Below are 17,694 nucleotides of genomic sequence, written 5' to 3' on the forward strand. Positions count from 1 at the left end.
CATGTGAAAATTTGGTCACGTTATATTTGCCACTGCCTCACTATCTATTCAGAAATTCTGAACTTGTGTCCTGCCACACAGTTTTTTGGCATGTAGAATAGCAGCCCTCATGAACGCCGCTGTGAGCAAGCACTGAAAGTTTGTTGGGCCCACAGCTTTCATGACAATAAAGCATGATGCTCAAGCACAAACGGAGCACATGCCTGTCAAAAAAAGAAGGGAGGGGGACACGTCAAAGAGAGAGGAGAAGTAAGCCATCAGCTACTGGTAATCGCAGAACCAAATTGCAGCTGTTCACTGTCAGAAATGCTGCTGCCGATTGAACATTGGCTCTTCCATTAACAATAGACACGTCCACAAGAGCCATGCGTGCCATATATGAAGCCTATGATGTGCGCAGTAAAAGCTGGAAGAAGAATGAAAGAAATCAAAAAGGAAGAAGAATCCCCAATAATGCCCTGCTTCATGCTGTGCTTGGGGTCGAGCATTGTATTTGGTTGTATTTGGGCAACAGTAACATCGCCAGCGCAGTTGGTGGCTCCATGGCACGAAGCAAACAAAACTTGATGGCGGTCGCAAAAAGATGCATGCGACGTCCCGTCTGTTTGGTGGGATTTAACGACATGGTCTTGGGTTCTTTAACCTGCACTGACGTCACAGTGCGGGAGCCTCCAGCATTTCGCCTCGATCGAAACGCTACCGCCGCGGCCACGATCGAACTTGCGTGTTTCAGGTCAGTAGCCGAGCATCGTAACCACTGTAACCACTGAGTGCTACTGAGCAACCGCAACAGCAGAGAACATGTGACGCGCACAACGGCTCAAAAATACTTGACACACCACCAACATGACCACATGTGGAATGACAACCAGAAAAACAAACACACAATAAAACCCTACTGGCATATTATTGATGACGATAAGGCTGACTGAAAAAGAAAAGCTGCGTCCCCTAGAGAGTTTTGCCAGCCAAGGAAGATCAAACACGGCCTCTGAAAGTGGAAGATTGTGCACGCTTCCAATCTTGGAGGCAACACAACTAGCCACTGGAAGCCAAACTTGACCAAGCCAACGGAAAATACAACATGGCGACTTTCAAAATCGAGCGGCATAGCTCTAAACAAGCGATGTAGTCTGGAAAATCGAACTTTAGGGCATAAATTTGTCCGAAAAATTGGTTGCTAAAATGCATGAGTGCTATGGAAACTTAGACGATGCATTTATGAAGTCCGAAATATCCAACAAGTACGAAATTTTGGAGTCCAAAAATCCATCGGCAAGTGTAATTCTTAATAAAAAAAAAAGAGAAAAGAGCAAAACAGGCATGGTCTAAGATTGCATGAAGGCACGGCAACAACCTGAATTATGGCACATCCGCATATGATGGCCATTTTTTCTGCTTTGCAACATCGCGAATTTCAGTAACCGCTAGGCGTTGGTTCAACAGAAGTCTTGTAATTCTCCTTTGCCGCAAAATGACCAGATAATGAGCTGACAGCGGTGCGACTGGTAACTGCGAGCAGCTCCGAAAAGTATTGCTCGACTGCTTAAAAGTTGTCGCACCAATGCAGTGCAAGCTCTCCGATATCCGCCGACGAACGGCGGCGGCAATTTTTTCTCGCCAATCAGGATGGCTTGGAAGATACCAGACATGTTGGCGACACCCACTTCATGAACAATCGCGATCGCTTACAAGATAATCGTGAGCTCGTTACATCCACTGCTACCGCCTCCACGACTACTCATATGTCTAACTTGACAAGCGTCAAACAAAAGCACCTTATCGGGCGCTAATGCATGGCATGCGCGGTGCAGAATACGGAACTATAGTCACAGAACACCTAAACAAGAGTGCACAATACAATGTGCCAGCAATGTTTAGAGATGTCTTCTATAAATGTCGATGTACCATGGAGGCTCCCGCATGCCACGTATCAGCTGGATGCTCTCCCACTCTGCTGCTCCAAAGGCGAGGAGAGCATCGAGGCGCGCCCTTTCCCCGCAGCAGCAGCAGCCGCGCGATTTGAAAAATGTGTTCACAAAATCTCAAGCCAGCGTTACAGCGACTTTTGCTCCCTTTCAATAAAGTTACAGTGGATTTTCCCTAGTGGGAACACTAATTCCCTGAGTTTTCTCCGAGTATTTCCAGACTATCCAAAATCCTTCAGAATTCCCAGTTTCCCCAGTTGGTAGACACCCTGTTCAGCCTCACCATCTTGCAGGCACAAGCAGCAGTACTCTGCTTCATTCAGTCACCATGATTCCTACAGTGGGAATCACAGTCACACAGAATATACAAGAGATGGCATTCACAGCTGGTAGGAGCTGCTGCTAAATTCCTCGCCTAGTACAGTCTTATATATAATGGGATTTTGTGGCTAACTGTCTATTAGATGCATAGCCCATACACACCTAATTTTGCAGTTGTAACACACAAACAGTATTTTTAAGGCTCTATATTACACATACTTATTTTAAACATTACAGATATGGCTATTTTTTCTAAGGAATGCGAACATCCACTGACATCCTGTACAATTCTTAGTTTAATGGCTAACCACTGAAGGGTGCTGGCACGGTTGAGCTCCAATAGATGTACAAAAATTGAAATGATGCTTCTATGGGTCAAGAGAGATGACCAATTCAGATGCTGATGCCAATTAAGAGGTCACCTAAGGTCAATATATATTAGGTTTTCACTAATATTGGGTGCAGCTGCAGCAATGAAGCGCTGTGCTTCACAGAGGGTATTGAAGTTAAGAAACTGCAATCTTGTGTGCAAGGTATTTGAACTTAATACTATCCCTCCCAGCAGAGAACAGCGCTTTGCGATAGGTGGCGAGACACTGGAAGTTGTAAAGGAGTAAGTCTACTTAGGACACGTAGTAACCGCTGAGCCGAACCATGAGAGTGAAATAACTAGAAGAATAAGGATGGGTTGGGGCTCATTCGGCAAGCATTATCAAATCATGAATGGTAATCTACCACTATCCCTCAAGAGGAAGGTATATAACAGCTGCATCTTACCGGTACTTACCGTATTCACTCGAATCTAACGCGCACCTTTTTTCCGGTAAAATGAGTAAAAAAATGGCATGCGCGTTAGAATCGAGTACCAAAAAAGAAAACGAAACTCGGTTATCGTACTGCCATCGACATTTCAAAATGGCCGCCTCTTACGCGCCTTGGCCATTTCTGCCATTATTGTTTCAGTTCGTACGTATGCTGAGGAGATTGTCATCCCGTTCTGCGTTCGCATCGACGGCATCGAAGTGCCGACTCCAAATACTCGACGAGTGTACCACAATGCCGCATTTAAAAGAATAGTTATTACATGTGCAGAGAGACGGACGGAAATCGGGCCGTATCGTGGTCGTTCGGATATAGTTCGGAGTTCCCGAAACGTGCGTGCGAGACTGGCGCAAACAGAAGCAGAAGATTTTTTACAGCAAAGCTTCACGAAAAGGTTTCAGTGGACCAAAGCAGGGCCGGTTTCCCGAAACCGAAGAGCGTTGACAGCGACAAGGAGTTGTCCGACAGCGACGAGAACTGATCCATTACGCGACTCGTATCGCCGCCGTAGTGGTGACAGTTTTAGCGGCAAGGCCCGCCTTTTGACTTCGTGTTTTACTTTTTTGAAACTTTAGTTCTTTAAAATCCAAATACTTGTTTTTATGAATGTGCGCGAAGTTTGACTCCTACGGACTTTTTTGTTCTTTTCTCTCACGAAAAAATGGGTGCACGTTACAATCGATGTATTATTGTTGTTTTTTTTTTTTTTGGTGCGCGGAAAACGGGTGCGCGTTACAATCGAGGGCGCGGTAGAATTGAGTAAATACGGTACCTACGGAGCAGAAACCTGGAGACTTACAAAGAGGGTTCAACTTAAATTGAGGACGACGCAGCGAGCGATGGAAAGGAAAATGATAGGTGTAACCTTAAGAGACAGGAAGAGAGCAGAGTGGGTCAGGGAACAAACGGGTGTTAATGACATCATAGTTGAAATCAAGAAGAAGAAATGGATATGGGCCGGGCACGTAGCACGTCGGCAGGATAACCGGTGGTCATTAAGGGTAACTGACTGGATTCCAAGAGATGGCAAACGCGTGAGGGGGAGACAGAAAATTAGGTGGGTAGATGAGATTAAGAAGTTTGCAGGTATAACGTGGCAGCAGAAAGCACAGGACCGGGTTGATTGGCGGAACATGGGAGAGGCCTTTGCCCTGCAGTGGGCGTAGACAGGCTGATGATGATGATGACTATCCCTCCCTACCGTGTGAACGAGTTTCCAAAATGGCTGCTGTTGCATTCACAAGAAGCAACAAAGGAAGACACCTGATAAAAATTTTGAAGAACTCTTACAAGGTCATGCTGTGGAGGATGTGCTGAAAGGGCATGGCCAGCTTATTGTATTTACTGCATTTGTGCAGTGGCAGTAAAATTTGGGAGAGAGGTACTGTAAAGTAACTGATTATTTTTTAGTAATTGCTCAATTACACTTCTGGGGCAGTAATTATATTTGTAATCAATTAAAATTTTCAGTGAAGCAATTGATTATAGCCGTTTACACTTTTCTTCTGTAATGTGCACAAGTCTGCCCCTAACTGGCAATGATGCTTAAGTGAATAGTAGGGGTGTGCGAATATTCGAAATTTCGAATATTTTTCGAATAGGGTTTGCTATTCGATTCAATTCGCACTGGAATTTTACCATTCGAACAATTCGAACTTCCCAAAGACAAACAGAGTCAACGTTCAATTAAAAGTGACCCCTACAAATCTTTCAATATGTTTCACCTCATCACACCCCCGTATTGCGGCAAAGCTGTCTTTCAAGCTCCGTTACGGTCGAACTTAGCCGAAACAGTCAACGTCTGATTGGAAGTGGTCCCTAGATTTTCAATATGCTTCACCTCATTACACCCCGGTATTGCGGCAAAGTCGCCTTTCAAGCTTTGTTACGGTCGAACTTTGCCAAGAGACAGTTAACGTCCGATTGAATTGTCCCTAGCTTTTCAATTTGCTTCACCTCATCACAACCCGGTATTGCGGCAAAGCTGCCTTTCAAGCTCTGCTACGGTCGCAAATGTATCAACTCAAGAAAACGCTGGTTCCAATATGGAGATGAAAAATGTGGCAGAGGTGGGGGCTCAATTAATGCTGTTTTGGACCTGAAATTTGGGCAGGAAGTCCGAAAAATCGGACGCCGAAGCTTTTTAGCATCCAAAATTTCATATGTTCTTATATATCGACGTCTAAGAGGCAGATTTGGAACTCCGGACTTGAAGGGAGCACACTCTTGTCCGTCACATCAGTTGGACTTCCACAGAAGTTGAAAGAGGAGGAGAGGCTGAGGAAATGCCATCTTTGCCTATCGCTAGTGAAGTGTTGTCGGCAACACTTTGGTTGCACCAAATCATGTGCATAAATACAATTCGGCCTCTACATTGCCTCCTTCTTGATAAAACAACTATGAAACACCACCCCGTAAGCACTTCATCAACTTAGCAAAAAAACACTTTCATGTTGTTATCTCATAAGAACATACTTAGGGATTCTCTGCAACTTTTTTCTGTAATTTCACTTCGAAGCATTCAAAAAATGTTTGAGAAATATACGAAAATTATTCGATTCGATTTGCACCCAATCTTTATTATTCGAATTTGCTTCGCACCCAAAATTTTGCTTTTCACACAGCTCTAGTGAATAGTGACACCAGCACACCAGCATGGCACTGCACTTTTAAAAACCCTAACAAGAATGAAAATGAAAATTCGGTACTGCCATGAGGCACTGCGCTGATAAGGTAAGACAAGACACTGCACTGAAACAGGACTCACAGACAGATGGCCTTCATGGTGTTCTGGGAAGTACTTGTAGAGGTATTCAGATGCAACCAGCTGCAAGACGGTGTCACCCAGGAATTCTAGCCTCTGGTTTGAACCCCTGGTAGAAAATAAAGTGAGGAAAAATTGTTTTATATTACAGTTTTCGAGCAATCTCACGCATGCTAGCAGCAGTGAGGATCAGGCTATGCCTTAAAGGGTCCATGCAACACTGTTCAAGCCCCCATTTTTCACTTGCGGGTTGCATAGACTGAAGGATAGCGAGATTAATGAAGCAAGAATGGCAGGGATAGGGGCACACAGTTCGAAGTTATTTTGCCTAGGAAATTCAAAATACAAGAAAAAGAAATGCCTACCCTCAACTTTATTTTCGCGAGGTCACATGACCACATTTCATGCCATTGACTTTGCAAGGTGCCACCAACAGAATGAGCTGTAAGGTCCTATTTAGGGAAGCTTGCACAGCACTGTTGCCTGTTGCATCCAGCGCAGCGATCACACCTTTACCACAGTAATAAACAACATGGCACAGCACACCCTGCACTCATAGGAAAAGGGCGAGACGAATAACAATGCATCGAGGTGAAAAACATTTACTTTTTGAATGCCATAACACTCACGGGTGCACAACACATACAGAACGAGGCTGCTCAGGAGGGTACACAGGAAAGAAGGAAAATTTTCGCATAACCACAAACCTTGTGACCTCGTGTGCACATTTTTTCTATGCTCGGAGGCCACAGCCTAAAACGCAGGCAGCGCCTCTACCGTGTTTTCAAGTGACACTTTTTTTTCCGCAACGGCGTCTACTTAACGTTCAATGAAAAAGTGCGCGAAAGAAAACCCGATAATAATCTCTTTTTCTGATGCATTGCCTTTATTTCTTCTAACAAATGTAAGAACAGCGTAGCAGACAAGGACTGACGAAGGTAACACACAATTTTAAATTGTGTATTGTCTTCGAGCTCAATCAACACGTGACAAGAGATTTGCTATTGTTATTGTATAGTCATCGACGCGGTTGATAACTGCACCCTCTTCTACACATTCCTACATTCCATGCACATATATGTACTTCGCTTCGCTATTAAACGTCGTTGAAAGTAAGCGCTGTGTGTGTTATCTTTGTCAGTCCTAGTCTGTCGCACTGTTCTTACATTTATTATGTGCTACCAACATGCCCAGGTTTCCACACTTCATAGCTTCTTCTAATGTTAGATTTATCCAATCAAAGGCCTGTGCTCCTCTCGATCACTTCCGCCCGCAATAGTTATGGTGAGCACAACGACGCGTTGATGCAGTCAGCAGCAATGTATTGATTTCATGGCATGATTAAAATATTAAATCTATTGAGATCGATGTTTTGACCTATGCTACAATTATCCCTAGCCATCAGTCTATGCAAACCACAAATGAAAAATAGGCGCTTCAAAAGTGTTGGACAGCCCCTTTAATATGATAAGGCGTTCATGCAGCTGTTACTGCTCTGTTCTGTCACCATCCTGGAACCTATTTTTGTTTGGAAAGAAGTCAGTTTCGCCTCAAGGGTGAAGCAATGAATGCGATAGCAAGAAATTTGAATGCCACAGGAAGAACGGCAAGCAGCTAGAAACCTGCTGTGCACTACTCAAACACAAAGGACGCACGAAAATAAAACACACAAGGCGAGTGCGAACTAACAACTGTCACAGCTCGACACTTGCAGCGCGCTGCTGAGACACATAGAACTCATGAAAATAACACGCAGGTATACATAGGACGAGCGCGACCTGTCACGGTTGTCACTTCAACTAACCCCTACTTTGGCTCTTCAAGCTAGCAGATCACTCTTTTAGCAAACGCGGCCGCTGCAGTGAGCAAAGTGACCTTCGTGTGGCCTATAGATTCAACGCAAACTGTGCTGAAAGCACAAGACGTACAACACTCCCCCTCAAGAGGTAATTGCGCGAGCACGGTCGACCACACCCTGTATGTTAAAGAATAAGTCGAAGGCGCAGATCCCAACTCTGGCGAAACACTAGACAGTTTTAGAATTGGGGAGCCAAGAAATTCGCGAGCGCCCAGGAAGCATGCCCAGAATGCATGCCCAGAATGCAAGCCACTCTCGGACTCTTGCGCTCATGTTGTCCTGAGACCCTGCAGCACCTTCGTCTGGGCGGCAGAAAAAAGCGCAGAGCGCGAGACCTCAAGAGAAAAAATAAAGACGGCGCTTGGCAAAGGCATGTAAAGCCACGGCTCGCGTTCCCTACGAGCGTCAATTATGGTCACTAAGATACAATGTCATTTGGCTCTAGTTGGTACATATTCCCGAGGCTAAAATTACAGCGCAAACAGAGTTCTTTGTCCCTTCTTACTTCTTCTTTACTTCTATCAAACTAGAGCACGCGCCGGAGTGGAGTGAGTGCCGCATGCTACAATTGGCTATGCTATATGTGGTTTTGCCTGCGTTACTATCATCATCAAGGCGCTCGAAGAACAAGAGGAAGACTTCTTTTTCGCGCGAGCGTGCGCCGAAATGGTTATACTTTACCTGCGTAACGTGCATTTGTATTCTGCCGTTAGTATCCAGGAGACTGAATGAGGCAATTGTCTAAGGCAGCAAGCTGGGGAGCGAGGGGTCGCAAGTTCGAAACCGCGGTCGAGCGCTTTGGGATTTTTTCTTCAGAATTATTTTTATTTCTTGCTTTTATTTATATATACATACATATACATATTCGGGGCATGACGGCGATGGCAAAATCCGCCGAGAGTGTATATACCTTGTAAATATAACCTTCAACGCCTTTTTCTCCCCGTAACAATATAATTGCTATCGCAATAAAAGCCTTTTAGAAGCAGCTGCTCTTAAAAAAGAGATTTTGGTTATGGAGGTCACCAATCTACGTTACCACCACCATGATGGTGATGAAGCTCCAGCCTGTCAGAAACCAAGTTGATGACTGCTGTCACAGATGTAGCTGCCAGCTATCACAGATGGAACCAGTCTACATTATTTGATTCGAAGAATTCGAACTGTTAGAGTGGGGCTATCAGACACCACATTTACTTGCCTAATTTGTGTCTGTGCAATTTGCAGGCAACATAGAAATGCTGAAGTCAAAAGCTGTAGATTATACTGCATGACCTGTTCAACACTCTGTTTACCTACTCAAGTACTGCGGTGTCATTATGTTCATTTCCATTGAAATATGGCCACCATGACAGGAAGTTCAACCTGTGACATCGTGTTCAGCAGAAGAATGCCAAGTCAATGAGCCAATGAGCCTCTGTATTTCTCAAAAAATAATAATTTCTGGGGTTTTGCGTGCCAAAACCATGATATGATTATGAGACATGCCGCAGAGGAGAGATCCAGAAAATTCGACCACCAGGGGTTCTTTAATGTGCACCTAAATCTAAGTACACTGGCCTATAGCATTTTTGCCTCCACTGAAAATGCAACTGCTGCGGCCGGAATTGAACCCGCGCTGTTAGTGTCAGCAGCTTAGAACTTTAATGACTGTACCACCACGGTGGCTATTTTCTTAAAGAAAAACATCTTTTTGTCAAAGCACTTGAGTTGCTTACTTTGTTCGCAGCACAAATTGAAGCCATAGCAAACTTGATGCTTGTGTTGCATGACACCCTAGAAGACAGGCCGCGGGGCACTGAATATTGCAGGATATACATCCCTATTGATTGCTTTCTTGTGTATTCAGATCAAAATGATGCAACCTGCTTTTGTATACAGTAAAACCTCGGTGATACGATCATGGCTCGTACGAATTTCGGGGTGATACGAATTTTTCTGTGGTCCCGGCCAAGGCCCATTAGCCTGCAATGTATTGGAGTACGGTTGGTGTGAACCGATTTGCACCCTGTGACGTTTGATACGAACGTACGCTAGCGCACAGGTACGAACAGGTGCGTCCGCGCTGTCTCGGAAGAGGATGCGGCAGTCACGCGGGGGCGCAGGCATGCGCGCTGCGCGACCATCAACGGTGCGTCGCGGCCTCCAAGATAGCGCGCGCGAATATTGGAGGCCTTTAGGCGTCTTCGCGTTTAGGTTACAGATGACGTTGACGTCGCGCTTTTTTTTTTTGTTTTTCGACGCGTTGACGCGTGCTCCTGTGCTCGAGGGAGCAGCGTCTTGGAACTGTGTTAACACGTGCCTGCCACGTCGATGCAAGCCATGTCCCCGCAATCAGACGTTCTATTAAACAAGACTGAAACTTGGGCTGCGGGTCCGCCATGAAGTCCCATTAAAGGTGGACAAAGACCCCAAGAGACGAAGCAGACGGTCTTGGCGAAGGAGCTTGGCCTCCAGCTATCGTGTGCAAGCGCTTCTTAAGTCACGTTCGCCGCAGTATTTTGGTGTAATACAAAAAAGCGTAAGATTAGGAAGGGGCTACTAGCGGTCACGGGGCACAACACAGCTGGTTCATTAATTACACAAGCGCGCATGCATTTTATATACGAGTACAAGTCTGATCGTTCTCGTTTAAAAACTTTACTGGCGATCATTCAGAGCTCTTCATGACGTCGCTGCGGTCCTGAGAAACACTGAATCAAAACTTATGCCAACTTTATTTTGTCGCATACTAATTTTTCATGTTTTCTGGTGATACGAATTTCGGATGATACGAATATTTTTGGCAACCCCGCGAGATTCGTATCACCGAGGTTTCACTGTATAACAAAAAACTGATGACGACAATAACCCTGGGAAAGTTCAATTGAAATTGGAGATAACAGCTCTTAAATTCACGTGCGAAAATTACATTTTTAAATGTTTTATAATTTTTCAGATTTCGGCACAAAAATTAAAAACAGAGTCGAATCCCTTTATAAGAGGCATGCACCAAGGGGCAGTACTTGTCCCTTATATGAGGTGTCTCTTATAAGCAAGTTACCATGTTCTCATTCTCTAATCAACCCCTGTTTCAATGTAGGCACGCTGGTGTCTCTTATACCCAATTTTCTCCTACATTAGTGTCTCCTACAAAGGGGTTCAACTGTACTATGCAATAGCAACCTGAAAACTTGAGCGAGTTGGTGACGCATGATGAACCACAATGCAACTGCCGAGATGAGGACGATAAGAAGTAGGATGAACAAGGCGCTGACTTGCAACTGGTTTATTTTCTTCAGAAACAAGCATATATAAGCAGCACCAAAGAAGAAAACAATGTGGAAACAAATAAAAAAGCAGAAAAGTACATGATAAATCAGTAAGTCAGCACCCACCTTGTTTGTCCTTCTTATATTTCTTGTCTCGGTAGTTTTGCTGTGGTTCATCATGTACTATGCAATATGCTTGGCAGATCACTACACAGAGAACGCAATGCTTGTTTGCTCCAGCACAACTCTCTCACACTACTTGACTACTGCCTTGCTTTCTTGGAAGTTCGCACGACGGCTTGTTCACACTAGCCAAGAAGCAGCTGATTTGTTTGCTCGCATTTGCCAGGTAGATCTGCCATTAAAGGGGCCCTGCAACACTTTTCCGAGTAGCCATAAAATGGCTTCACTAAAGGAGCTTATTGCCTCACAAAGCGACCGCTGCAAAAAATTTTAGAATCCGTCCATTACGAATGGAGTTACAAAGATTTGTCGCACATTGTAATCGTTTTCTCTCTTCTCTCGACCCGATGAAAGTGCTGGAAGCTAAGCGGGGAGGGTTGGCACAGGGGAGGAAGGTACGTCACGTGTGCCTCGTGACCTTGAGCACTTTTTCTTTTTTTTCTCTTCGAACGCACGCCGTACTTTCAGTGCGATCGCATGCGCAGGCATGGGAGTCCTCCCGCAGCGGCCACAGTAACTACCGAGCACTCCATGTTCAAATCAGCCAATGGCGTGGAACTTGAGTCAATAACGCAGTGATATTAAGTAAATAGCATCATTTGTCGAGAGAAGAGGAAGCAATTTTTAGCTGACTTTCAGAATTTATTGTAAATCCCAGGCTGCATGCTGCACCACAATGTTTGGCTTGCGTGTTCTCGGGAGCCTCGACTACCGATCAGCAACGTTTTCTGACCATACTGAAAAAGTGTTGCAGGGCCCCTTTAAGAAACCCTGTGTGAGAGGTAAAGCCTGCAGTGCACGCTGGCTATAACTTAAGTCATGAGGACAGAATATATGCAATGCTTCTTGGTTGGGAGTTGCGCTAAAGGGAGAGCCCGCCATGCACTCCCAGTTATTCTTGGCTCGACACACACCTACACGTGCGGTTGCACTTACGCCCTTGCAAAGGTTGAAGTGCTTCTTTACAATGCATTCACATCGCTAGAAGCTCTCCATGTTATAGCTCACTGATCCACTGATTTGCTTTATGTTATCATAAACAGTGAGTGCACACGTCTGATGTTTCCCTTTGTTTTCACAATGGACCCAACTGCAGTTCGCAGCCAATGGTTGTGCAATTAAAATGTCAGTTACAAGCAAGATTGTTGACTCAAAATGAAGAACTTGCCCTTTACAAAATGTTCTACATCTGGCATCTGTTATGAAAGCGATACAATTAATGGGAAAAATAGGATGGCGAACCATATGGATGAATAGTGTTTTCTATACCCAGTTGTCCATTACATCAGTGTCTCTTATAAGAAGGTTCAAATGTACCAGTACATAGCAATTTAGCATGTTTAGCACCTTTAGCATATGAAGCAGTATGCTTAGAAAAAAATATTTAAAGAAAATTCACTGTAAAGAAAGAAAATTCACATAAAAAAAGTTGGCAAGAGAGCCATATATATATATTTTTTAGCCTCTTGTTCAAAGCCAACCTTGCCATTTTTTTTGTCCTTGTGTTGATTTTTTTTAAATTAAAAATTTATAGACAAATTTAAGTATAAGAAACAGCAAGTGGTAGAAAGAAATATCAACTGTTTTAGATGCTAAGATTCAGACCATTGTGTAAGTTGCATTTTCCAGTATGTACCAGTTACGATTTGTCCATGCCGAAACAAAGGCATGCACTGAAGAAAAAAAAAAAAAATGTGTGGAGAGATTTCGCTACATCGTATAAAAATTAGGGGTGTGCGAATATTCGAAATTTCGAATATTTTTCGAATAGTGTTTGCTATTCGAACTTCCCAAAGACAAATGCACTCAACGTCCGGTTGAAAGTGACCCCTTCAGATTTTCAATATGCTTCACCTCATTACACTCTCGTATTGCGGCAAAGCTGCCTTTCAAGCTCCGTTACGGTCGAACTTAGCCAAGAAAGAAAGTCCGGTTGAAAGTGGTCCTAGATTTTCAATATGCTTCATCTCATCACACCCCCGTATTGCGGCAAAGCTGCCTTTCAAGCTCAGTTACAGCCGAACTTGGGCAAGAGACAGTCAACGTCTGATTGGAAGTGGTCCCTAGATTTTCAATATGCTTCACCTCCTCACACCCGGTATTGCGGCAAAGCTGCCTTTCAAGCTCCGTTACGGTCGAACTTAGCCAAGAAAGAAAGTCCGGTTGAAAGTGGTCCTAGATTTTCAATATGCTTCATCTCATCACACCCCCGTATTGCGGCAAAGCTGCCTTTCAAGCTCAGTTACAGCCGAACTTGGGCAAGAGACAGTCAACGTCTGATTGGAAGTGGTCCCTAGATTTTCAATATGCTTCACCTCCTCACACCCGGTATTGCGGCAAAGCTGCCTTTCAAGCTCCGTTACGGTCGAACTTAGCCAAGAAAGAAAGTCCGGTTGAAAGTGGTCCTAGAATTTCAATATGCTTCATCTCATCACACCCCCGTATTGCGGCAAAGCTGCCTTTCAAGCTCAGTTACAGCCGAACTTGGGCAAGAGACAGTCAACGTCCGATTGGAAGTGGTCCCTAGATTTTCAATATGCTTCACCTCATCACACCCCCGTATTGCGGCAAAGCTGCCTTTCAAGCTCCGCTACAGTCGCAAATGTATTAACTCAAGAAAATGCTGGTTCCAACATAGAGATGAAAGATGTGGCAGAGTTGGGGGCTCAATTAATGCTGTTTTGGACCTGAAATTTGGGCAGGAAATCCGAAAAATCGGACGCCGAAGCTTTTTAGCATCCAAAATTTCAGATGTTCTTATATATTGACGTCTATGAGGCAGATTTGGAACTCCGGACTTGAAGGGAGCACACCCTTGTCCGCCACATCAGTTGGCCTTCCACAGCAGTTGAAAGAGGAGGAGAGGCTGAGGAAATGGCATCTCTGCCTATCACGTGTAAAGTGTTGTCGGCAACACTTTGGTTGCACCAAATCATGTACATAAATACAATTCAACCTCTACATTGCCTCACTCTTGATAAGAAAGACAACTATGAAATATGACCCCACCAGCGCTTCATCAACCTAGCGAAAAGAAACACTTTCATGTTGCTATCTCACAAGAACATACTTAGGGATTCTCTGCAACTTTTTTTGCAATTTCACTTCGAATTATTCGAAAAGTGTTTGAGAAATATTCGAAAATTATTCGAAATTATTCGATTCGATTCGCACTCAATCTTTATTATTCAAATTCGCTTCGCAACCAAAATTTTGCTATTCGCACAGCTCTAATAAAAATTGCATTGAAATCAAAAGATATTGGGGACCCTTCTTAGACTACCCTTACCTCTAAACACGCCCTGCCTTATGGTAAACCTACACATACATGCACCAAGGTAGAGTAAATGTCAAAAGTGGTGGAGTGACACTGCAGCCATATCACTGCCTTAGGAGAATGGTGAGACAAGGTGTTTCTTACAGTGTCAGGTTGTTGAATCCAATGCTGCGGTGGGTGAAGGCTTTGGCCAGCAGTCTGATGTGGGTGAACTCGATGCCAGTCAACTCTTCAAACTCATTCAGTTTCTGCAAAATTAGAAAGACAGAAAAATGTTCACTTTGAAGTCAGATAACATTACACCGATTCAGCAAACTGAGAGAAACCATTTAAATGCACAATATTACTGCTTAAGTATCAAACCTAGAGGCATGGCTGTTGCATAATTACTCAATAAGAATGCTCAGCATGGACAATGTATTCTTTAAAAAAAAAGACAATTTTGCAGAACACCTATACCTGAGTTATCTAACCACTTCATAAAAATCGCTGGTTATGCGCAATCCAAACCTACATTTTCAATTTTATTACAGACCATACTCCGTCAAATTTACTTAAGTGTCCTCATTTTCTTATCCTGAAAGGAGACTAAGCTACAGATGCCTTCCAGTTGCTTAAGCACCACCAAGTACCTTTTTATTACCACACTGTTACAATGCACTCTATTGTAAACAATGCTGTCTTTACAAATTTTTCTTGTGAACATGTATACCATACCCCAAAGCCCCATCTGGTTTTGTACGAAATGGCTTTTCCCTAGCCTTCAATAGCTTTTTAAGAATTCGTGGTCGAAAATGTCAGATTGCTATAATACAAACCCTAAACTTATAATATTAAATAACTACATACATTTCCTTTTTTTTTGGCCTCAGTGACAGTAAAATGCAAATAAACATTAAGGGGAGATGCTACTCGAAAACTATTTTTTTTTATTTCTTGACTTAGAACTTTGAAATTTTAGGTAACAGTAGAGTTTGTGATGCTGATTTCAAAACTGTAATTAGTTTTCTGATAACTGTAATAGTTCCAGAGTTACTACAACATTGACAACAAAATATTGGTTGTTTTGTGCACACTTTTTAGCTTATTAAAAATTTTCACACAGAATCCAAAAATAGCTCATTTTGCTGCACATGAGCAGTACAGTACTGAAAAGTACCTCAAATGTCTGCTTAACTTGCTACCTTTTTAAAAAAAAATCGAAGGTACCAAATGTATATTTTACATCTCCCCTATCAGCATATCAAGTTATGAAACCAAAAATATGTAATGTATAGTGCTACTTCATATAGATGTCTGTATTTTAGAGTGGCTGAAGAAGCTCTGTGCAAAATTTCGTTATGATAGAACTATTTTAAGTGCATGAAAGTTCGTGCACAACATGTCAGAATTGCCTCAGAATGGAAATTGAGAAAAATGCATTTGAAAGTTATGAACGTGTGTATTCATCAATATACAGTGCGATTAGCATGAAACTTTGTGAGAGCATAGAACAATCCACACTCTAAACAGCGAGCGCACTTAAAAACATCCGGCTCCATATGTTAATATTTCCCAGCCCTTAAGTCAGCCATAAAGGTGCACTCTCTTCACCATGTGGCAGTGATGAGCCCATGCCTCGGCTGTTTTGCATGCAGACAGACACTCTTTTGATTCGCCTCTGGTCATGTGAGTGGCCCAGGGTGACAAGTTCTTCAGGTGGCAGTATATCAAGCTCTTGAAGGATGTGCTCAAAGTTTGAATATCCCTTATTGAAGAACTGGGTAGCCATTGTTGCAGCTTCCACAGCTGTACAGGATGGGAGCATTGCCTTTGGACACAGAAGGCAGACCTTGCTGTTGAGCAAGTCCACAACACCTTGCATTGTTCCTTGCAGACAGTGAACCAAGAGCTTTTCAACTGTGAGGTGCTTATATAATGGATGTGCAGGCAACACCTGTTCGTTGGTCAAGATTAGAGTGTAATCTGGTACGCACTCCCAAAGAGCTCTGGCTCGCCCGTGCTTACACCAGGAAGTCACTCCTTCTGAACAGAATTGGCAACTTCCTGCCACGTTGCTAGAATTAAAGTAGGATGCTCGCATGGCAAGATACATTTCCTGAACATTTAATGTGGGTGGTTACTGCAATTTCATAAATATTTTGCAGCTCTTGTGTTGCATCATCTTTCAACTTATCTCCACAGGGAGGTGGTAATGGCAGTTTACGGAGTGCCGTGCCATGGTGCTTGGCCACATGGTTCATGCTTTCCCCTTTACCACATCAACTTAACCATACACTGTGGCCTCGGCACCTGCTGTGGCTGAGGCCAGAGTGACATTGCCTGATTAAAATAGATTTTTCACCTATTTCTAATCTGAATTCAGCCTTGATACTCGGTGAAATAAAAGTTTAATGACCAAACATAATTTTACAAGTGAAATGTCAAAAGTGACAATTTTCACAAAAAAGGCCATTTTTCTGTTCTTTAGACAGTCAATAAATTTAATTGTTTCACAGTTCCTGTGAAGTTTGAATTGGCTGTTGGTGATTGTACTAATCTGTTTACACCCTGTGTCGGCCCCTGTGGACAGCAGCTTTCATTTTCATTGCTGAACAGGGACTGACGTGGCCCCAGGACTAAACCAGACGACCAAATAGTGCTTGCACTTGTGGAGGACTATCCTGAGCTTCAGGCAATAAGCCCAAAACACGGGACTGGCAGACGGACACAGCAATCAGGTTCACAGAGGAAATTGCTGCCTCTTGCTTTAGTTGCACACATAGAAAAGAGCCCACAGGAGAAGAAATGTACTTCAGCAAGACGTTCTGGCGGGCTAGTTGGTTCATAGCTTTCAGATGTTATTAAACTATGTGAAAAGACAAGGACACGAGTAAGAAAACATACAGAACACCACGAGCGCAGATTTGGACTTCAATGTCTTGGCTATTCTTCAGACCGCTAAGCTAAGTTGAGCTACTGTAATGTGAAGCTAGATGCAGGCAACACCACGCATCAAGTACGTAACAATGTTGAATCATTTGTGAAAATGAGAAATTAATGTGCTGCACTTTTCAAATGCCAGAGACAATGCGACCAATGAAAACCTACAGACAATAAGCTATAGAAAGCATAGGGGACATTATCTGTTGTTTGTAAGCGTAGTGTGATGATTATGACCTAAACTGAAAGGAATTAAAGTGGACGAAAAAGCACCCTTTCCGTCGGTAGGGTCCGAACACACAACCTTCAAATCACACGTCCGATGCTCTACTGTAATTCTATGGCGTAATTCGAAGGTTGTGGGTTCG

At 43.5% G+C, this 17,694-nt stretch overlaps 1 protein-coding gene across 1 annotated transcript in view; it reads right to left on the reverse strand.

Annotated features, from left to right (window-relative positions):
• LOC119379039 (ribonuclease 3) overlaps positions 1 to 17,694 on the reverse strand; it is a 183,722-nt gene that overhangs the window by 55,570 nt on the left and 110,458 nt on the right. The window contains exons 15-16 of the mRNA XM_037648182.2: positions 14,549 to 14,652; positions 5,839 to 5,944 (exon numbers count right to left, since the gene is read on the reverse strand). Coding sequence (XP_037504110.1) covers positions 5,839 to 5,944; positions 14,549 to 14,652 — 210 coding nt within the window. The remainder of the gene's footprint in view (positions 1 to 5,838; positions 5,945 to 14,548; positions 14,653 to 17,694) is intronic.

The sequence above is a fragment of the Rhipicephalus sanguineus genome, chromosome 1 (assembly GCF_013339695.2).
Source record: "Rhipicephalus sanguineus isolate Rsan-2018 chromosome 1, BIME_Rsan_1.4, whole genome shotgun sequence".
In the NCBI taxonomy this organism is placed as follows: Eukaryota; Metazoa; Arthropoda; class Arachnida; order Ixodida; family Ixodidae; genus Rhipicephalus; species Rhipicephalus sanguineus.